Source organism: Notechis scutatus, chromosome 3 (genome assembly GCF_049901735.1).
Source record: "Notechis scutatus isolate UNSWTSFEM ecotype Mainland chromosome 3, rNotScu1.2, whole genome shotgun sequence".
Lineage (NCBI taxonomy): Eukaryota > Metazoa > Chordata > Lepidosauria > Squamata > Elapidae > Notechis > Notechis scutatus.
This window is the reverse complement of record NC_142011.1, coordinates 208,769,498-208,790,324: the sequence shown is the minus strand read 5'-3', so window position 1 is coordinate 208,790,324 and position 20,827 is coordinate 208,769,498. Positions and strand designations below refer to the sequence as shown.

The following is a 20,827-nucleotide window of genomic DNA, read 5'->3' as shown; positions in this document are numbered from 1 at the left end:
AGGTAAGGGGGTGGCGGGGGTGGGTGAGGATTGTGCGCGCATGCGTAGAGGGCACGGGGGCGCATTGCCTTCTGGGTGCTGGCACGCAAGCGTGCAAGCGTGCACACAATTTTTGGCACAGGAGCCCAAAAAGGTTCACCACCACTGTCCTACCCGATGGTTGGAGAATGAAGACATGCTGACCGGGATGTGAGTCGTCCCTGAAAGTTTTCCTCACTCTTCTAAGGCAGCGAGCCCTAGCGAGGTCATCTAGTGGTATCAGGGAACAGCCCAAGATGTTTTGTCTCACCACCCTCTGTAATGTCTTTCTATCTGTGGCTGTCAAGCCAGCGTACCACACCGTCATGCAATGTGTGAGGAAGCTTTGCATACCTCTAGTTTAAAGAAAGAGAAGGACTAGGGATGACATGATAACAGCCTTCTGAGCATTTTGCAGAATCTGTGGCAGGATCCCTTTTTAGATGGGATGGAAAAAGTTTCCTAACTTATCTGCTTGAGCCTAAACGTTCGTGCACTTTCTCATTTCGTTTATCGACTGAACTGGGAAGGAAGGAAGGAAGGAAGGAGAAAGGGTGGAGAGGACATTTTGGGCCCCAGGATATAAAAAAAGTTGTGGGAGACTCTAGAAAGAGGGCAGATCATGAGGGGACATATTAAGAACGGTTGCTGGAATGGGGTATGCCTGGTTCAACGAAGGAACGGACTAAGGGGGGACATAGTAAGGGTCTTCTAATATTTGAGGGGATCCAAAAAGATGGGGATCAACCTATTTTCCAAAGCATCAGAAGGAAGACAAGAAACAACGGATGGAAACTAAGCAAGGAGAGAAGCAACTTGGAATTAAGGAGAAATTAAGGACCATTAACCAGTGGAACAGCCTGCCACCAGAAGTCGTGGGAGCTCTGTTAGGGATAACATTGTTTACCCTAACTGGTTTGGGTAAAAATAATAAATCATGGTTTGTTAGTTAAAGTGTGTGTAACTTTAACAGCAAGAATGTAATTAAGGGTGTGGTTGTAAAAGCACTATATAAGAAGCGAGGCAATTGCAGCTAGCTCTCTCTGGCTTACTGATCCCTAATTACTGGATGGATTGATGACTGCGTTCTTGCTGAAACGGGGAGAGAAAAGGGAGTGTTGATTTTTCTCAACGGAGAGAAGATAAGATTGGACTGATTTATTGTAAGTGAACTGACATTGGCTATTCAACACGGACTTTGCAAATAGAGTATCCCGACATGACTTGACTGAAATTGATATATGACTAATGGACCGTTTATTTGACTATGCTATAATTCTTAAATGGAATAAACTATATTTTTGATAGCACAAGCGTATCTGTATTTTTACTGCGTGTTAACTAGAAAACTTATCTCACACATTTACTTGTCTTCCTATCTGACTTCGCTGCACATTCTGTTTAGTTTGTTTTCCTTAACACCCGTTAGAATCCAGGCTTAACAAGCTCCATCCGTGGAGGTTTTTAGGAAGAGATTGGACAGAGGTTTCTTGCAAGGGTTTCTTGCTTGAGCAGGGGTTGGACTAGAAGACCTCAACTCTTTGTTATTCCGTTCTGTTATATTCCATTCCAGTGCTCAAGCCTCTGTAACTGATTACCCCATCAAACTCCTTTCCCCCCCAGCAGGAACAACCTTTACAATTGCCAGGCTAAGAAAAAAAGCCTCCGAGAACACAACAGGCTCGGAGCAATTCTTCACCTCGTCCCCTCCTGCTTATCTCAGCACTGGCCATACAACTTGTTAGGGGTCAAGCACGCCCAGAGAACTTCCTCCCTGCGTTAATGACTGGAAATGGTGGCGTGCCCCACTGCCTGGTGAAATGGAGCGAGGGATCGCCCACGGAGATCGTTCAGGAACAGAGTTCGGAACAAGCGGGGGACGGGGGACGGAGGGACACACACACACACACACACACACACGCCACGAGGAAGGAACACGGCATGGACTAAGGAGGGGGGAAGAAAGCTTAGACTCCCTGAAAGCTTGTGGCAATCCACATCCTTTGTATTAACGCGCCTCCTTACACCGGTGATGAAAATCTAATTTTAAGATATATTTAGGAACCTTATCTGGATTGCTGCAGAAGCAACGGAGCGGCTCCCTATTTCAGAGGGCATTTCCGGGTGGGAACGAGAGTTGTGGCCTCCGAACCCCACAAAACCCCATTCTTTACCATCTCAAACAGGCAATTGTTTGAGAGAGAGAGGCTGTTCAATTGTTCAAGAGATCATTATAGAGATTGGATTCCTAAACAGAAGCAACAAACAAAGCTGTGATTTTAATTATTTCCTACCTAAGTGTTCTGACTGAAACTTCCCAAAATCATGAAGCCGACTCCTCGCCCCTAAAAAAAACAACCTTTTTATTCAGGTTAAAGGGAATTCCTCTCCAGCAAAGTCCCCCGCAAATAGTCTTTCATGAGATTTCACAACTAGAGGATTTTCTCAGGCTGGGGGAGTTGCCAGGCCGATAGTTATTGTCATGCCCCCGTTAGAATCTGACTGCCAAGGGAGAGGAGGAATAGCCGACAGGGAGTGGGAGGCCAGCTGGGCAGTCAGAGGAAGACCCAGGCCCATCCCTTCTTCATCCTAGGGCACGCAGGGAGGAGAGGATAAGGGAGAAACTTGAATGGTGTGGTCTGTGGGGGAGGAAAGGGCCCTGATCCCCTTCATGGGCTGCAGCTGTGAGGACTGTTTAAAAGGACAAACTGCGCATGAAATATATTTCTAGTCTGTCAGTTCTTATCTGAGTTCTGGCATCCTTCCCACTGTGTGTATTTCGATATCTGTGGACGTCTTCAAGCCCTTATCCTGCCTGGTCTCCTTAATGGCTTCCGTGTGGTTTGTGTTGTTTTTTTCCTATTTATAATTTATATGTATTTTGAGTTTGAACGGCATTTCTTCCTTTTCGCAACTGTTTGTGGGGGAGTTTTTTTCTCCAGTCAATGATAATTGGACTTTTGGAGCCAAGGTGAAGGAATTAAAGGGGCTTCACCTGTTTCTGTGACTTTGTTGCTTTTGTATCCCACCCTGGGTCATCAGATGCAATAGTTCACTTAACAACTGGGGCAAATAAAGTTCATAAGACGCGGCAAAACTCACTTAACAACCATCTTGCTAAGCAATGGAAATTCTGGGCTCAATCATTATTCTAAATCAAAGATTGTTTGAAGAGGAGCTGAGCAATTTGGCCAAGATTGAGTACCATCTTGGCTCTACGAAGTAACGAAAAAAGTGACCTACGACATAAATAGGGTGGGTTGAAATGAGGGATCCTTGGTGCTGTTTGAGCTTGGTTGTTTTCTTGCAGATGTTTCATTACCCAACTTAAGGAACGTCATCCATGCTCTGCTTGCATGATTTAGAGAGAACAAAGACCCCTCCCTTCTGAGGTTACCTAGTTGGGTCATGAAACGTCTGCATGAAAACAGCCAAGCTCAGACAGCACCAAGGACCCCACAGTCTTCCTCCCACTCCTCCTCTCCCCAAACTCTCCTTCCTTCTAGCACTAATGATATTACCTGGATGAGTAATAACTACATGAAACAACTACAAGAAAACCATCTCGGTCCCTCTGACCAAGGACCCCCAAGGAAGGATAGAAAGAAGGGAGGGAGGGAGGGAGGGAGGGAGGGAAGGAGGAAGGAAGGAAGGAAGGAAGGAAGGAAGGAAGGAAGGAAGGAAGGAAGGAAGGAAGGAAGGAAGGAAGGAAGGAAGGGAGGAAGGAAATAAATCACTGATAATGGTCCCTGGTGGTCTGCAAGAAAACCACCAAGCTCAGAGAACACCAAGGACCCCTCAGTTCTCCTCCTCCTCCTCTTCCTCTCCTTCTCCTGTTCACAAACTCGTCCTCCCTTCTGACAATGTTACCTAGTGAGGTAATGAAATGTCTGCAAAAAAGCAACCAAGCTCATAGAACACCAAGGAGAAGGAAGGAAGGGAGGGAAGGAGGAGGAGGAAGAGAGGGAGGGAAGGAGGAGAAGGAAGGAAGGGAGGAAAGGAGGAGAAGGAAGGAAGGGAGGGAAGGAGGAGGAAGAAAGAGAGGGAGGGAGGGAGGGAGGGAGGGTTGTGTAATGAAACGTCTGCAAGAAAACCACCAAGCTCAGAGAACACCAAGGACTCCTCACTTCTCCTCCTCCTGTTCACAAACTCGTCCTCCCTTCTGACAATGTTACCTAGTGAGGTAATGAAATGTCTGCAAAAAAGCAACCAAGCTCATAGAACACCAAGGAGAAGGAAGGAAGGGAGGGAAGGAGGAGGAGGAAGAGAGGGAGGGAAGGAGGAGAAGGAAGGAAGGGAGGAAAGGAGGAGAAGGAAGGAAGGGAGGGAAGGAGGAGGAAGAAGAGAGGGAGGGAGGAGGGAGGGAGGGTTGTGTAATGAAACGTCTGCAAGAAAACCACCAAGCTCAGAGAACACCAAGGACTCCTCACTTCTCCTCCTCCTGTTCACAAACTTGTCCTCCCTTCTGACAATGTTACCTAGTTAGGTAATGAAATGTCGGCAAAAAAGCAACCAAGCTCATAGAACACCAAGGAGAAGGAAGGAAGGGAGGGAAGGAGGGAGGGAGGGAGGAAGAAAGGAAGGAAGGAAGGAAGGAAGGAAGGAAGGAAGGAAGGAAGGAAGGAAGGAAGGAAGCATAAGAAGATGGATGAATGAAGGTGGGAGGGAGGGAGGAAGGAAGGAAAAGGCACCAAGAAGATGGATGAATGAGGGAGGGAGGGGAGGGAGGGAGGGAGGGAGGGAGGGAGGAAGGAAGGAAGGAAGGAAGGAAGGAAGGAAGGAAGGAAGGAAGGAAGGAAGGAAGGAAGGAAGGAAGGAAGGAAGGAAGGAAGCCAAGAACTGATAATGTTGCCTGGTTGGGTCATAAAACGTTTTCAAGAAAACCGCCAAGCTCAGAGAGCACCAAGGACCCGACACTTCAACCCCGAAGGGATCCACTACTACTGGGAGATGAATTCTGAACTTTGGCACAAGGGAGAGCGGAATATCCCCCGTCTCTTGGGCAAAGGGACCAGGGACCGATGCTCACCTCCTCTGGCCTGGCTCCTGGTCGCCGCTTCTACGCTCCTGCCAGCGGAGCTGGACGTTTTGGAGAGCTTGTTAGCCGACACCCGGTACATGACTCCTCCGATGCAACGCAGGCCTTTGTTCCTCCACCGGGGCTGCTGACCCGCCTGGGACTTGCTCCCTGGTGAAGAGTGGCGGCTGGCATTGGACACCAGAGACCTGAGGAGAGGAAAACATTGGAGTTTTAAATTTAAAAAGTCGTAAGGGCTTTTTTTTTTTGAGCCGTCTGAAGTCACCTTTCTTTTTTCCCCAGTACCGTGGTAACTTGGAATGGTCGCTAAGCGAACCCGTTGCAAGTCGAGGACGACCTGCAAAGGAATTCCACGCAAATCGGCAAAGGTTCGCCCTGGTTGGCTGAATGACCTTCATCCATGAGCTGTGGTGGCATAATGGCTAGAATGCAGTACTGCAAGCTACATCTGCTGCCTGCTCACTGCCTGCAGTTCGGCTGTTTGATTCTCACCAGCTCAGCCTTCGATCCTTCTGAGATCAATAAATTGAGGATCCAGATTGTTGGGCACAATATGCTGACTCTGTAAACCGCTTAGAGAAGGCTGTAAAGTACTGTGAAGCGGTATATAAGGTAAGTCTATGCTATCACTATCCAGGCATTTTCTCTTAGCCCAACCCTATCAAACAGAGATATTGTTGGGATAAAATTAAGAGATCTCTATAATAACGTTCAGCTCTTGAGGAAAGATGGAGCTCTGCAAATATACAGTTAATGCATTCGTTTAATTAATGAACTAACCTGTTTTTCAAACAAGTAGTTCACTACAATCCAGAACATAGCAAGGAGATGCAAGGAGATCCCCCAAAACAAGTGAGGCATTCTGTAACTTCAGCTGTAGTGGACTTCATAGGACCTTATTGCTGTCAACTATGAATACCCAGCTGTGAAAAAAAACAAGGTAATAAATAAATATAATCTAAATAAGAGTGAGTTATGTGACTACGCAGGTTTAGGATGGCGGCTTGGACCCTGACCCACTTTTCTCAAACCTTTTTGCTTCCTTGAGTCCTTCTGGATATTGGTTGACTCAGCCTCCCGTCCTTCCAAGGTCGGTAAAATGAGGACCCAGAGGGGCAAGAGGCTGACTCTGCAAGCTGCTTAGAGAGGTCTAGAAAACACTGTGAAGTGATATATAAGGGCTACTGCTGAGTGGGAAGGGAGGGAGGAAGGAAGGAGAAAAGAAGGAAAGCAGGAAGGAATAAGCGGAGGGAGGGAGGGAGGGAGGGAGGGAGGGAGGGAAGGAAGGGAGGGAGGGAGGGAGGGAGGGAGGGAGGGAGGGAAGGGAGGGAGGGAGGGAGGGAGGAAGGAAGGAAGAAAGGAAGAAAGGAAGGAAGGAAGGAAGGAAGGAAGGAAGGAAGGAAGGAAGGAAGGAAGGAAAGGAAGGAAGGAAGGAGAGGGAGGGAGGGAGGGAGGGAGGGAGGGATGGATGGAAGAAAGAAGGAGAAAGGGAAGGGGGAAGGAAGGAAGGGAGGGAGGGAGGGAGGAAGGAAGGGAGGGAGGGAGGGAGGGAGGGAGGGAGGGAAGGAAGGAAGAAAGGAAGAAAGGAAGGAAGGAAGGAAGGAAGGAAGGAAGGAAGGAAGGAAGGAAGGAAGGAAGGAAGGAAGGGAGAGGGAGGGAGGAGAGATGGGAGGGAGGGATGGATGGAAGAAAGAAGGAGAAAGGGAAGGGGGAAGGAAGGAAGGGAGGGAGGGAGGGAGGAAGGAAGGGAGGGAGGGAGGGAGGGAGGGAGGGATGGAAGAAAGAAGGAGAAAGGGAAGGGGGAAGGAAGGAAGGAAGGAAGGAAGGAAGGAAGGAAGGAAGGAAGGAAGGAAGGAAGGAAGGAAGGAGGGAGGGAGGAAGGAAGGAAGGAAGGAAGGAAGGAAGGAAGGAAAGGGAGGGAGGGAGGGAGGGAGGGGAGGGAGGGGAGGAGAGATGGGAGGGAGGGATGGAAGAAAGAAGGAGAAAGGGAAGGGGGAAGGAAGGAAGGGAGGGAGGGAGGGAGGAACGAAGGAAGGAAGGAAGGAAGGAAGGGCCGTGGTGGTGTAGTGGCTAGAGCGCAGTATTGCAGGCTCTGCTCATTGCCAGCAGTTCGATCCTGACCGGCTCAAGGTTGACTCGTCCTTCCCTCCTTCTGAGGTGGGTAAAATGAGGACCCAGATGGTTGGGGGCAACAGGCTGACTCCGTAAACCTCTCAGAGAGGCTTGTAAAGCCCTGGGAAGCGGGATATAAGTCTATTGCTAAATGCTATTCCAAAGCCGGCTCTGTGTCAACATTCAGAACCAGCCATTTTAACTAATTAGCGGATCTATTTATTGTGTTTTGATGACACGGCCTTTGTGTTGTTGTTGTTGTTGTTGTTGTTGTTGTTTTAATTCCCGGCTGAGGATCAATCTGAGCGAGCCGGCTGTAGCACGAACAGTCTCCAAAGTCAACCAACCAGCCGGCGTTTTAATTTCCTGCGTCTGTGGGAATAGATGGCGAGGGCCTGAGAGGCGGTTAAGCTCCAGCTGCCCTTTATCTCAACAGGGGTCTAGAAAGAGGTGGGGGGATGCATGAAAAAGGAACGGAAAAACCTCCCTAATGGTTGGGGGGGCATTGGCCTAGAGGTGGAGCTCTCGCCTCACAATCAGGAGGCTGTGAGTTCGATTCTAGGTAGAGGTGGATATTTGATGAGAATGTATCTGATGAGCAAAAACTCTGTACTGGTGACAGGAAGGGCATCCGGTCATATTGCGGTTCGCCAGCAGCAGGGTGCAGACGGCTGAAGTGTCGGAGAGTGAGGACTCGGATGAGGGGCCTACGTGTGACGCAGGGAGGGGGCCCAGGACCATCAGGGAGTGGAGTGCTGCCTTTGGAGATTGTGGAGGTTGGCAGCAGTGAGGAAGAGGATCCCGAGGAGCCTGTGCCCAGTGTGCATGCGCGCAGGGCTGCTCGAAGGAAAGAGCAGCTGCAGTAGCACGGGCGACTCGGGAGTAAGGCTGCAAGGTAATGGCCTTAAGGGGAGGCTTAAGGGATAAAAGCCAGCTGAGAAACCGGAGTTCTTTGCAGGAAGCAAAGACGTTGTTGCACTCAAGCCTTGTGGACGTTTGGATGATCTTGCTTGGTGTTTGGAGACTCTTTGCGTTTGAAATATTTCTTGGCAACTTTCTCTAGTGTTCTTGGCAGCCTTGCACAAGCTCAGCAAGGCTCGTTCTTATCAGAGACAAGTAGTTTGAAACCAACCTTTTAACCGGGAAGGAACAGAATTCATACAGAATCGTTTAAAAGTTTTGCTGTTGCCTCTGTTTGGTGTGTGTTTCCTTGGAACCAGGTTTGGGTCAGAACAGGCCAGTAAACACTCCACTAGCTGCATTCAGTTGCCCAGTCTCCACTCCGCAAGGGACTATGGAGTCATTAAAAGAGGAGGAGGAGGAGGATCATGGTTGGGGAGGGGTCTTCTCGGTACTTCTGGGACCCACCGAAAGTCCAAGCCGGAAGGGCTGAGCTCTAAAGGGGAAACCCAGCAAAGTTTGTGTGCCGCTCGACCAGCAGAGTTGACCACCATCTGCTTGGCAAGGTGGGGACTTCAGTCCAGAATACCTGGAGGGTCTCAGCTTGGAGACCAGGCCCACCATCCAGGTCAAACCCTGCCTTATGAGGGGGAGGGGGAGGTATGGAGGGACTGGCAGGGTGAGAAAGAAGCCCCCTCCCTGAGAAGGAAGCTCCAGGCCTTCCTCATGGAGAGCCAACGAGACAAAACATGCATGTGATCGTTGAATTTCATCAGGATTTTTTTTTTTTAAAGTGGGTCCAATTGCAAAGATCAGAATTTTGGATGATTAAGAGACTAGCACTGATAACCTTACCTAGTAGGGTCATGAAACGTCTTCAAGAAAACCACCCAGCTCAGAGAGCACCAAGGACCCTACAATCCTCCTCTACTTCCTTCTTCTCCCTCTTTTCTTCTCCCTCCCTTTCTCCTCCCACTCCTCCTCTCTGCAAATCCCACTCCCTCCTAGCACTGATGATGTTACCTAGTTTGGTCATGAAACGTCTGCAAGAAAACCACCCAGCTCAGAGAGCACCAAGGACCCTACAGTCCTCCTCTTCCCCCACCTCTTCCTCCTCCAATTCCTCCCACCTCCTCCTTCTCTTCCTCCTCCAATTCCTCCCACCTCCTCCTCCTTCTCTTCCTCCTCCAATTCCTCCCACCTCCTCCTCCTCTTCCTCCTCCAATTCCTCCCACCTCCTCCTTCTCTTCCTCCTCCAATTCCTCCCACCTCCTCCTTCTCTTCCTCCTCCAATTCCTCCCACCTCCTCCTTCTCTTCCTCCTCCAATTCCTCCCACCTCCTCCTCCTCTTCCTCCTCCAATTCCTCCCACCTCCTCCTCCTCTTCCTCCTCCAATTCCTCCCACCTCCTCCTTCTCTTCCTCCTCCAATTCCTCCCACCTCCTCCTTCTCTTCCTCCTCCAATTCCTCCCACCTCCTCCTTCTCTTCCTCCTCCAATTCCTCCCACCTCCTCCTCCTCTTCCTCCTCCAATTCCTCCCACCTCCTCCTCCTCTTCCTCCTCCAATTCCTCCCACCTCCTCCTTCTCTTCCTCCTCCAATTCCTCCCACCTCCTCCTCCTCTTCCTCCTCCAATTCCTCCCACCTCCTCTTCCTCTTCCAATTCCTCCCACCTCCTCCTTCTCTTCCTCCTCCAATTCCTCCCACCTCCTCCTCCTCTTCCTCCTCCAATTCCTCCCACCTCCTCCTTCTCTTCCTCCTCCAATTCCTCCCACCTCCTCCTCCTCTTCCTCCTCCAATTCCTCCCACCTCCTCCTTCTCTTCCTCCTCCAATTCCTCCCACCTCCTCCTCCTCCTCTTCCTCCTCCAATTCCTCCCACCTCCTCCTTCTCTTCCTCCTCCAATTCCTCCCACCTCCTCCCTTTCTTCCTCCTCCAATTCCTCCCACCTCCTCCTTCTCTTCCTCCTCCAATTCCCCCACCCCTCCCTCCTCCTCTTCCTCCTCCAATTCCTCCCACCTCCTCCTCCTCTTCCTCCTCCAATTCCTCCCACCTCCTCCTTCTCTTCCTCCTCCAATTCCTCCCACCTCCTCCTTCTCTTCCTCCTCCATTCCTCCCACCTCCTCCTTCTCTTCCTCCTCCAATTCCTCCCACCTCCTCCTCCTCTTCCTCCTCCAATTCCTCCCACCTCCTCCTCCTCTTCCTCCTCCAATTCCTCCCACCTCCTCTTCCTCTTCCAATTCCTCCCACCTCCTCCTTCTCTTCCTCCTCCAATTCCTCCCACCTCCTCCTCCTCTTCCTCCTCCAATTCCTCCCACCTCCTCCTCTCTTCCTCCTCCAATTCCTCCCACCTCCTCCTCCTCTTCCTCCTCCAATTCCTCCCACCTCCTCTTCCTCCTCCAATTCCTCCCACCTCCTCCTCCTCTTCCTCCTCCAATTCCTCCCACCTCTCCTCCTCTTCCTCCTCCAATTCCTCCCACCTCCTCCTCCTCCTCCTCCTCTTCCTCCTCCTCTCCTCCTCCTTCCTCCTCCTCCTCCCACCTCCTCCTCTCTTCCTCCTCCAATTCCTCCCACCTCCTCCTTCTCTTCCTCCTCCAATTCCTCCCACCTCCTCTCCTCCTCTTCCTCCTCCAATTCCTCCCACCTCCTCCTCCTCTTCCTCCTCCAATTCCTCCCACCTCCTCCTTCTCTTCCTCCTCCAATTCCTCCCACCTCCTCCTCCTCTTCCTCCTCCAATTCCTCCCACCTCCTCCTTCTCTTCCTCCTCCAATTCCTCCCACCTCCTCCTCCTCTTCCTCCTCCAATTCCTCCTCCACTCTATAAACCCTCCTCCCTTCTAGCACTGATGATGTTACCTAGTAGGATAATGAAATGTCTGCAAAAAAACCACTCAGCTCAGAGAGCACCAAGGACCCCACAGTCCTCCTCCTCCTCTCCACAAACCCCACTCCCTCCTAGCACTGATGATGTTACCTAGTAGGGTCATGAAACGTCTGCAAGAAAACCACCCAGCTCAGAGAGCACCAAGGACCCCACAATCCTTCTCCTCCCATCTCTCCCATCTCTTTTTCATCTTCTTCCCTTTCTCCTCCCCCTCCCCCTCCAGAAACCCCCTCCCTCCTAGCACTGACAATATTACCTAGTAGGGTCATGAAATGTCTGCAAGAAAACCACCCAGCTCAGAGAGCACCAAGGACCCCACTCACTTCAGTCCTGAGCTACAAATATTCTCCTTTCTTGTTATTTAAGAGACACAATTGTGGCAAGAAAATGGTAAAAAATGGGGCAAAACAACTCACTGAACAACTGTCTGACTTTGGAACAAAACTTTTGGCCTAAATTGTGGGTGTAAGTTGAGGACTACCTGTAGTGGTTTTATGTTTTATGTTTTATTTATGTTTTATTTTTTTACTTGCACATCGCCTATAGTCCCTCTGTGAGTCAGATAGGCAGTTTTAAAAATCGGAAAAATAAAATAAAAACCATAATCAAATCCAATCCAAACATATTAAAATAAAATAGTAATAAAATAAAAAAAACATATTAAAATAAAAATAAAATGGAAAGGAAAATAAAATAAAATAAGAAAGAACAGGAAAACAAATTAAATTAAATTAAAAAAATAATAAAATAGAATATATAAAATATAAAATAAAAACAAAATAAAAACAATCAAATCAAAATAAAATAATAATAAAATAAAAGACATTAAAATAAAACAAAAAAAAATAAAATGGAAAGGAAAGGAAAGGAAAATAAAATAAAGGGAAGGGAAGCAAAGAACAAAATTAAATTAAACTAAAAAAACAAATTAAAAAATGAAATAATTATATAAAATAAAGATAAAATAATTATATAAAATAAAATAAATAAAATAAAATAAAATAAAATAATAAATTAAAATAAAATAAAATAAAATAAATAATAAAATAAAATAAAATAAAATAAAATAAAATAATAAAATAAAATAAAATAAAATAAAATAAAATAATAAAATAAAATAAAATAATAAAATAAATAATAAAATAAAATAAAATAAAATAATAAAATAAAATAAAATAAAATAAAATAAAAAAATAAAATAAAATAAAATAAAATAAAATAAAATAAAATAATAAATAACAGAACAGAACATAAAATAAAAACGAATGAAATGAAACGCCTGCTACTGAGCTGCAGAGCCCACCTGCCCCAAACATCCACCCCGGAGAAGAAGAGGTGGCGGGGGAAGGGCTGCCTTCCAACCACGGCTGACAGCTTCCAGTCCGCCACGGTGTCACCGCACTCGGTCCCAATTGTTCCCCTAATGGAAAGGAAGACTTCTGGAAATGAACTGCTTTGAGAAAAGGAGGATAAAATTAATGGGATAATTGCCGGGCGGCCGAGGCCCCAAAGAATACGCCTGCCCTCGGCGAGTGAGGGGCTTGTAATTCCTTTTCTAGCGCCCCGGCTCTCTCCTCCCCCGCCCCCCTCCACCCCTTCCCCATCATCTCCGGGCTTCTCCCATCCGGGCCTTCTTCCTTCGACAGGAAATTTCATTAATGCTGGCAAATAGGAAAGGTATTAAGCGTGGATAATGAAGGCAGGCGAGTGAACAGAGCTTTTCCCCCGTCCGCCGTCTTTCTAGCCTTTGTAATGGGAGGCATGAACTCTCTTCTTCAAATCCATTTCTAATCCATTTGAAATACTACAGCAAATTATCTTCCCTTCAGCCCCGAAAGCCGGGCCAGCCAATTTACTCCGAAGAGAAGTGACAATGCCCGGAGAATTTATCGCCGTAACCTTGAGTACCGAAGGTTGAGGGGTTTTGCCTCTGCTGGGCAGGCCCAACGAGGGGACGGAAAGCAAATTTTAAATTATTTTTAAGTGGCAGAGAAGAGAGTTGGGGGGGAGAAAGGGGGCTGGGGGAAATGGAGGAAAGCCATCCGTCAGGGTGTTTAAAAAAATATAAACCACTGTCACCGTGGGCTGTCCAGGGATGGAAAGGGGGCAGCAGCACCTCCAGGCAAGGCTGTTGTGGTGCAGACAGCTGAGATTGTGGAGGCTGCCAGCAGTGAGGAAGAGGCTCCCGAGGAGCCTGTGCCAAGGGTGCGGGGCGCCCAGAGCTGCTCGAAGGAAAGAACAGTTGAAGCAGCACGGGCGACTTGGGAGTAAGGCTGCAAGGTGATGGCCCTTCTCTTAAGGGATAAAAGCCAGCTGAGAAACCGGAGTTCTTTGCAGGAAGCAAATAAGTTTTTGCACTCACTTGTGGACATTCGGACTCTCTTAGTTTGTGTTTGGGGACTCTTTGTGTTTGAAATATTGAAGAAGAAGAAGAAGGAGGAGGAGAAGAAGAAGATGGAGAAGGAGAACGAGAAGGAGGAGGAGGAGGAGAAGGAGGAGAACGAGGAGAAGGAGAAGGAGGAGGAGGAGGAGAAGATGGAGATGAGAAGGAGGAGAGGAGGAGAAGGAGAAGAAGATGGGGAAGGAGGAGGAGGAGAAGGAAAAGGATAGGAAGGAAAAGGAGAAGGAGAAGAAGGAGGAAAAGGAGGAGGAGATAGAGAATGAGGAGGAGGTGAAGGAGAAGAAGGAGAAGATGGGGAAGGAGGAGGAGGAGAAGGAAAGGTGAAGAAGGAAAAGGAGAAGGAGAAGAAGGAGAAGGAGGAAAAGGAGAAGGAGATAGAGAAGGAGAAGGAGGAGAAGGAGATGGAGATGAGAAGGAGGAGAAGGAGAAGAAGATGGGGAAGGAGGAGGAGAAGGAAAAGGAGAAGGATAGGAAGGAAAAGGAGAAGGAGAAGAAGGAGGAAAAGGAGGAGGAGATAGAGAATGAGAAGGAGGTGAAGGAGAAGAAGGAGAAGATGGGGGAGGAGGAGAAGGAAAAGGAGGAAGGTGAAGAAGGAAAAGGAGAAGGAGAAGAAGGAGAAGGAGAAGGACGAAAAGGAGAAGGAGATAGAGAAGGAGGAGAAGGAGAAGGAGGTGAAGGAGGAGAAGGAGATGGAGGTGGTGGAGGAGGAGGAGATGGAGGAGGAGGAGGAGAAGAAGGAGGAGAAGAAGGAGAAGAAGATGGAGAAGGCAGAGAAGAAGAAGGGGGAAAAGGAGAAGGAGGAGAAGGAGAAGACTGTGAGGTTCTTGGTGCTTTCAGAGGTTAGCTTTTTTTCTTGCAGATGTTTCTCTACCTGGCTAGGTGACATCAGCAGTCTTAGGAGAGAGAGCTTTTGCAGACGGAGGAGGAAGAGGAAGAGAAGAGGAAGAAGACTGTGGGGTCCTTGGTGCTCTCTGAGCTTGGTGGCTTCCCTGAAGACCTTTCATGACCGAACTAGGGATCATCATCAGTGCTGCAAGGCCATTTTTCTTCTCTCCCGGTTTCCGAAAACCTCAACTAACCCAAAGTTGCCCTCCTCAGCAAGGCACTGCTGTGGATTCAGCAGGACCAGGAGTAGCTGCCAGCTGTGGAGTCCACACCTCCTCCTGATCCACGGACACGTAGAGGAGACAGGCACACACTGCCTGTCAGCTACACTACTCCTGAGGAAGTAACTTCGCCTCTCGTGAAGAGCTGCAATGCGTCATCGACTTAATCCATCAACTAATCAGAAATAGAGCTGGACAGGATCTTAGAAGTCTTCTAGTCCAACGGTCGCCAACCGGTGGGCTGCGTCCCACTGGTAGGCCGTGAGAAAATTTGGGTGGTTGACAGAAAAATATCACCCCCAGAGCACCCCTCCAAAGCAATTAATCCTGGTTGCATGGGAACACAAGGCTGATAGTCACTCCTTATCTGGCAAACTTGCCTGCTTAAATTGCTATTTTTCCTTTTCCCGACCATCATCTGCTCTGCTGTGCCGGGAGATTTAGATTTAGCTAGGAAGCAGGAAAATGGTTGGATTTCTTGCTCTCTAGCTAGTCTTTAGATCTTCGGCTCTGATTTTAAGCACAGCTGAGCCTCCCTTAGGACTGAAGCTTCTATCATTCAGCGCAGACTCACCGCAAGCAAATTTTACATGACAGACTCAGGTAGCCAATGGCAGATAGATAGATCACTGAATGATTCTGTGAGCAACTCAATCTGCCTGCCTGCTTTGCCTGATTTTGGGTAAAAGTTGCTCTTTTTTTTAATTATAAAAAATTCAATATTTACATGCATGGTGCGTTGTGAGTTAATTTTGTGAGATTGCTTGCTAGCAAATTTTATGTGACAGATTCAGGTAGCAGATTGCAGAATCATAGATCTCTAAGTGAATCTGTAATTCTGTGAGCAATTCAATCTGCCTGCCTGCTTTGCCTGATTTTGGGTAAAAGTTGCTCTTTTATAAAAAAATGAATATTTACATAAATATTTATATTTACATACAAGCGATGCCCCGCCAGTCACATGACCAAGCCACGCCCACAAATTAGGTCACGTCCACAGAACCAGTTGCTAAGAAATTTGAATCCCACCCCTGCCTCTGTGTGTGTGTGTGTGTGTGTGTGTGTGAGAGAGAGAGAGAGAGAGAGAGGGAGGGAGGGAGGGAGGGAGAGAGGGAGGGAGGGAGGGAGGGAGGGAGAGGTTAAATCAGATCTCTCTCTCTCACACACACACACCAATGTCAGCAAGCCACCATCAGTCAAAATTCTATTAGTGGTCCACAGGATTTAAAATTACGAGTTTGTGGTCCCTGAGGCCCAAAAGGTTGACGACCCCTGATCTAGTCCAACCCTTGTTCATGCAGGAGACCGTGAACCATTTGAGAGAGATTCTCTTCTTAAAAGCCTCCAGTGATGGGAGTTCCCACAAATTCTGCAGGCCAGGGATGCAGGTTTATTATGCATGCTGGCCGGGGAATTCTGGGAATTGAAGTCCACGCTTCTTAACATCCCTACAGTTGAGAAGCTCTGATCGAGAGCAGGCCTCCTTCAACGGAGAGTCCTCGAATTGCAACGGTTCATCTCGTGACCGTTCCAAGTTCACGGCACTGAAAAAAGTGACATGACCAGAAATTCATGCTTATGGCCGTCGCAACAGCCTGTCCAAATTCGGGCACTTGGCAACGTATTTATGACGGCTGCATAATCCCCAGCGGGTCAGGAGATCACCAATTGTAACCTTCCTGGCCTAGGTTTCCTGGAGGAAAATTACAGAAAAACAAGAGTTGGAAGGGACCTTGGAGGTCTTCTAGTCCAACCCCCTGCTCAAGCAGGAGAACCTATGTACCATTTCAGACAAGTGGCTGTTCAGTCTCTTCTTAAAAACCTCCAGGGATGAAGCACCCACAACTTCTGGTGGCAGGCTGTTCCTCTGGTTAATTGTCCTCCCTGTTAGGAAGTTTCTCCTTAATTCCACGTTGCTTCTCTCCTTGATAAGTTTCCTTGATCCACTGAATCAGAATAGAGCTGGGAGGGACCTCGGAGGTCTTCTAGTCCACCCCTCTGCTCAAGCAGGAGAACCTATACAATCTCAGACAAGTGACTGTCCAGTCTCTTCTCGAAAGCCTCCAGGGATGGAGCACCTACAACTTCTAGTGGCAAGCTGTTCCACTGGTTAATTGTCCTCACTGTTTTTCTCCTTAATTCCAGGTTAAATCTCTCCTTGATGAGTTTCCATCCGTTGCTTCTTGTCCTGCCCTCAGTTGCTTTGGACAAAAGGTTGACACACACCCCTCTTCTTTGGGGCATCCCCTCAAATATTGGAACCCCGCTATCATGTCACCCCAATCCTTCTTTTCTCTAGACTCACCATCCCCAAACCCTGCAACCGTTCTTCCTTCGTTTTAGTCTCCAGGCCTTTAATTTGTCTTACTTGCTCTTCTCTGCACTTTTTCCAAAGTCTCCACATCCACCCCAAAAGACTTCAGAGTTGCTGGACCACGCTGGCCAGTTCCGTGCCTTGCATGTCCGTGCTGCGTACCCCGACCCGTTTGAATCGTGGACTTGCTTTCCTGGACGTCGCGTGTGGACCGGTTGCTTTCGTGGTGTGGAGACAATCACTTGGTCCTCAACCCCAATACGACCAAGGAGCTGATAGTGGACTATATAGAAGGAACAGATCAGACCTCCAGCCCTTGTTTATCCATGGAGACCGAGTGGAGCAAGTGGCCGGTTTTAAGTTTCTGGGTGTTACCCTAAAAGAGGACCTGGCCTGGGATGCCCACATTGCAGCCCTGGTCAAAAGGGCCCAGCAGAGATTATACTACCTGAGGCTTCTCAGGAAACAACAACTGGATGAGAAACTGCTGGTGACCTTCTACCGCTGCACCAGAGAGAGTATCTTAACTTACTCTGTATAGTTTGCCAATTGCACCAGGGCAGATAGGACAGCACTCCAGAGGGTTAAGGTCATTGCCCAGAAGATCATGGGTTGCCCTCTCCCCTCTTTGGAAGAGCTTTAGAGCTCCCGCTGCCTTAAGGAAGTTCAAAACATCCTCAAAGATCCATCTCATCCTGGGCACCCTTTTTTTGAACTATTACCATCCGGCAGACGGTACAGAATAATAATAAAAACAAGGACAAATAGGCTGAAAAGCAGCTTCTATCCCAGGGCAGTAACTCTATTAAATCCTGCTGTATGGTGCAGTGTCAGTGCAGTGTCGGAGGTTTTCGGTTCAATGTGTGGAGTGTGAAGGATATGTGCTTGTGTTTATTTTCGTGGTCATGATGTGCACTGAAGATGGTGTTCGATTTCGTTGCACGAGGTGCAATGACAATAAAGTAAACCAAACGAAACTAAAACGGCCCTCCGTTGCTTTTTTTTTTTCCCCAGTGCCAGTCACTAAATGAATCAGTCATTAAGTTGAGGACTCGGGGACTCTTGCCGTGCTAAGCTCGGAATCTGGACCTGAGCAACGGGGTGTGTGTGTGTGTGTGTGATTTCTGAGGACCTGTTTGGGGTGTGTGTGTGTCTGTGTGGGTGAATAAACACCTGTAGCGTTCTTGCTGTGTGTGGCACACTGATGCGACGTCCAGTCACAGCTTCCTCCTTGGAAGCCCGGAGCTTTGATCCAGCTTTGGAAGGGGGAGGCATGCACCACTGCAGCCCCCTCACCCCCACCCCCAAAGACCCCAGGTTAATTGCACCCCCTCTTCCAGGGTGGGGGGGGGTGCGGGGAAAGAGAAGCAGGCTCCGTTCAGGGACTCCAAAGAGTTCTCCAACCCCTTCGCAGCAGAATCTCCCATCTCGGCAAAATTCCTCTGGATGCCCGTGAAACATGGGTAGCCGACTCAGCACTCACCTCCAGCAACCATCCTGCACTTCAGCACAAAGCGGTCTCTGGGCAGCCATTCGTTGGCTAATGCATCGTTCCCTCCAAAGCCTCGGAAACAGACTGGCCTCGTTCCTGCGCAATGAGCAGAGCCGCTGGGGCTTTTCAAAAGGGGGGCTGTTAAAAGCCGCCTGTCGGTTGCTCCCCACCGAGCGTCACGCTGGGATCTCCTCCCCACCCCTGACTTAATCTAGTGTTTCTCAATCTTGCCCACGGGAAGCTGTGTGTGTGTGTGTGTGTGTCTGTGTGTGTGTGTGTGTGGACTTCAACTCCCAGAATTCCCCAGCCAGCAAAGCTGGCTGGGGAATTCTGGGAGTTGAAGTCCCACACGTCTTCCCGTGGCCAAGCACCGGCGTTACATTTTATTTTTTTTCATGAGTTTGCAACTCCAGCCACAAGATTCAGGCTTATTATTATTGTTGGTGCCAATTTTGCAGCAAACTGAGATGGCGGCAAACCATTTTATCTCTTCCTCTTTTATTGGCTTGATGGTCACTGCACCTCGTACGACGAAATTAAATGCCATCTTCCTCTGATTCCAAAGAGCTGGGACCCTTGAAACCTCCTGTTCTATTTGTTTGGGAACAATGGAGGCACAACGAAAGCACAACCTCCTCCCGAGACTCACTATAAAACTTATCCCCAAGAAAAGGTCTCCGTGATTAGACTGGCACGCCCCCGCAACACGCAACTGTGAGAAGGAAGCCCCCCCCTTTTTTTTAAGAAGGCTCGGTTTTCAAACACCTTACTCAACTTCACAGCTGGAAATGGCTAGAAATTGGGGGGTGGTGAGGGGGGGCAATTCTTTGGGAGGCTTTGAGGATTTCTAAAGGATCTGGGAGGAAAAGGTGTGAGCAGGAGGTCCAGAAGCCACGCAGGAGAGGAGGAGACAGGAGCACAGGTGGAGGACCCAGCCAAGCCATCACACCAAGGGAGGATCAACTGTCCTTCAAGTCTATAAATGTTGTTTCAAAGTAGACAGCCCCATGGCCAGTAGGTGCCGACTGGTAGGTAGGTAGGTAGGTAGGTAGGTAGGTAGGTAGGTAGGAAGGAAGGAAGGAAGGAAGGAAGGAAGGAAGGAAGGAAGGAAGGAAGGAAGGAAGGAAGGAAGGAACAAGGAAGGAAAGGAAGGAGGGAGGGACAGAGGGAAGGAAAGAAGGAAGCAAGGAAAGAAGGAGGGAGGGAGAAAGGGAGGGAAGGAAAAAGTGGGGAACAAGGAAGGAAGGAAAGAAAGGAGGGAGGGAGTGAAGGAAGGAAAGAAAGAGAGAGGGAGGGAGAAAGGAAGGGAGGGAAGGAGAGGGAAGGAAGGAAGGAAGGAAGGAAGGAAGGAAGGAAGGAAGGAAGGAAGGAAGGAGGAGAAAGGAAGGAAGGAAGGAAGGAAGGAAGGAAAGAAAGAGGGAGGAAGGAAGGAAGGAAAGAAAGAGAGGAGGGGGAGAGGAGTGAAGGAAGGAAAGAAGAAAGAGGGAGGGAGGGAAGGAAGGAAAGAAGGAAGGAATGAAGGAAAGAGGGAGAAAGGGAGGGAAAGAAGGAGAGGGGAACAAGGACGGAAGGAAAGAAGGAAGGAAGGAAAGAAGGAAGGGAAGGAGAGGGAGGGGGATGGAAGGAAGGAAGGGAAGGAAAAGAAAAGGAAGGAAGGAGGAAGGAGGGAGGAAGGAAGGGAAGGAGGAAGAAGGAAGAAGGAAAGAAAGAGGGAGGGAGGAAGGAAGGAAGGAAAGAAAGGAGGGAGTGAAGGGAGAAAAGGAAAGGAAGGAAGGAAAGAGGGAGGGAGGAAAGGAAGGAAGGAAGGAAGGAAGGAAGGAAGGAAGGAAGGAAGGAAGGAAGGAAGGAAGGAAGGAAGGAAGGAAGGAAGGAAGAAAGAAAGAGGGAAAGGAAGGGAGGGGAAACAAGGATGGAAGGAAAGAAGGAAGGAAGGAAAGAAGGAAGGAAGGAAGAGGGAGGGGGATGGATGGATGGATGGATGGATGGATGGATGGATGGAGGAGGAAGGAAGGAAGGAAGGAAGGAAGGAAGGAAGGAAGGAAGGAAGGAAGGAAGGAAGGAAGGATGATGGATGGACAGCTGATGAGTCCCAGCAATGTCCCATGACTTGGTGCTCAAACTGGTCATGGGGATGCAGGTTGCCCCTGTGAGGAGGGCAGGGCAGGGCTGGGCGGCCACGTTCTGACAGGGGCCACCGCTGTCTCCTGATCCCAAGGCTCCCCGGAGTCCATTGGCCGGAAGGCCTTTCCAGGGCCAGGCTCTCACTGGGATCCCCCCTACCCCCACCCCCATCTTGGGGAAGGGAGCCTGGGCCTGGGTACGTCCTGCTGGCTTCCCCCCACCCACCCCCCTCCCTCCTCCCTCCCAGCCAGGCCAGGCGTGGCAGGGCAGAGCTCTTCTCCAAGGCAGGCGGAGAACCTGCTCACAGGCTCCCTTGTTGGTCAATGACGGCCAAAGGGCAGAGAGGCCCTTTTATGGACGGAGCAGCAAAAAAACAAAAAAAAAAACCCACACAAATAAAACTTGCCGAAACAGAAAATCCCCTTTAATGTCCCATGACATGTTG

At 49.0% G+C, this 20,827-nt stretch overlaps 1 protein-coding gene across 1 annotated transcript in view; it reads right to left on the bottom strand.

Annotated features, from left to right (window-relative positions):
* ZC3H3 (zinc finger CCCH-type containing 3) overlaps positions 1–20,827 on the bottom strand; it is a 233,021-nt gene that overhangs the window by 79,678 nt on the left and 132,516 nt on the right. The window contains exon 5 of the mRNA XM_087962274.1: positions 5,048–5,244. Coding sequence (XP_087818400.1) covers positions 5,048–5,244 — 197 coding nt within the window. The remainder of the gene's footprint in view (positions 1–5,047; positions 5,245–20,827) is intronic.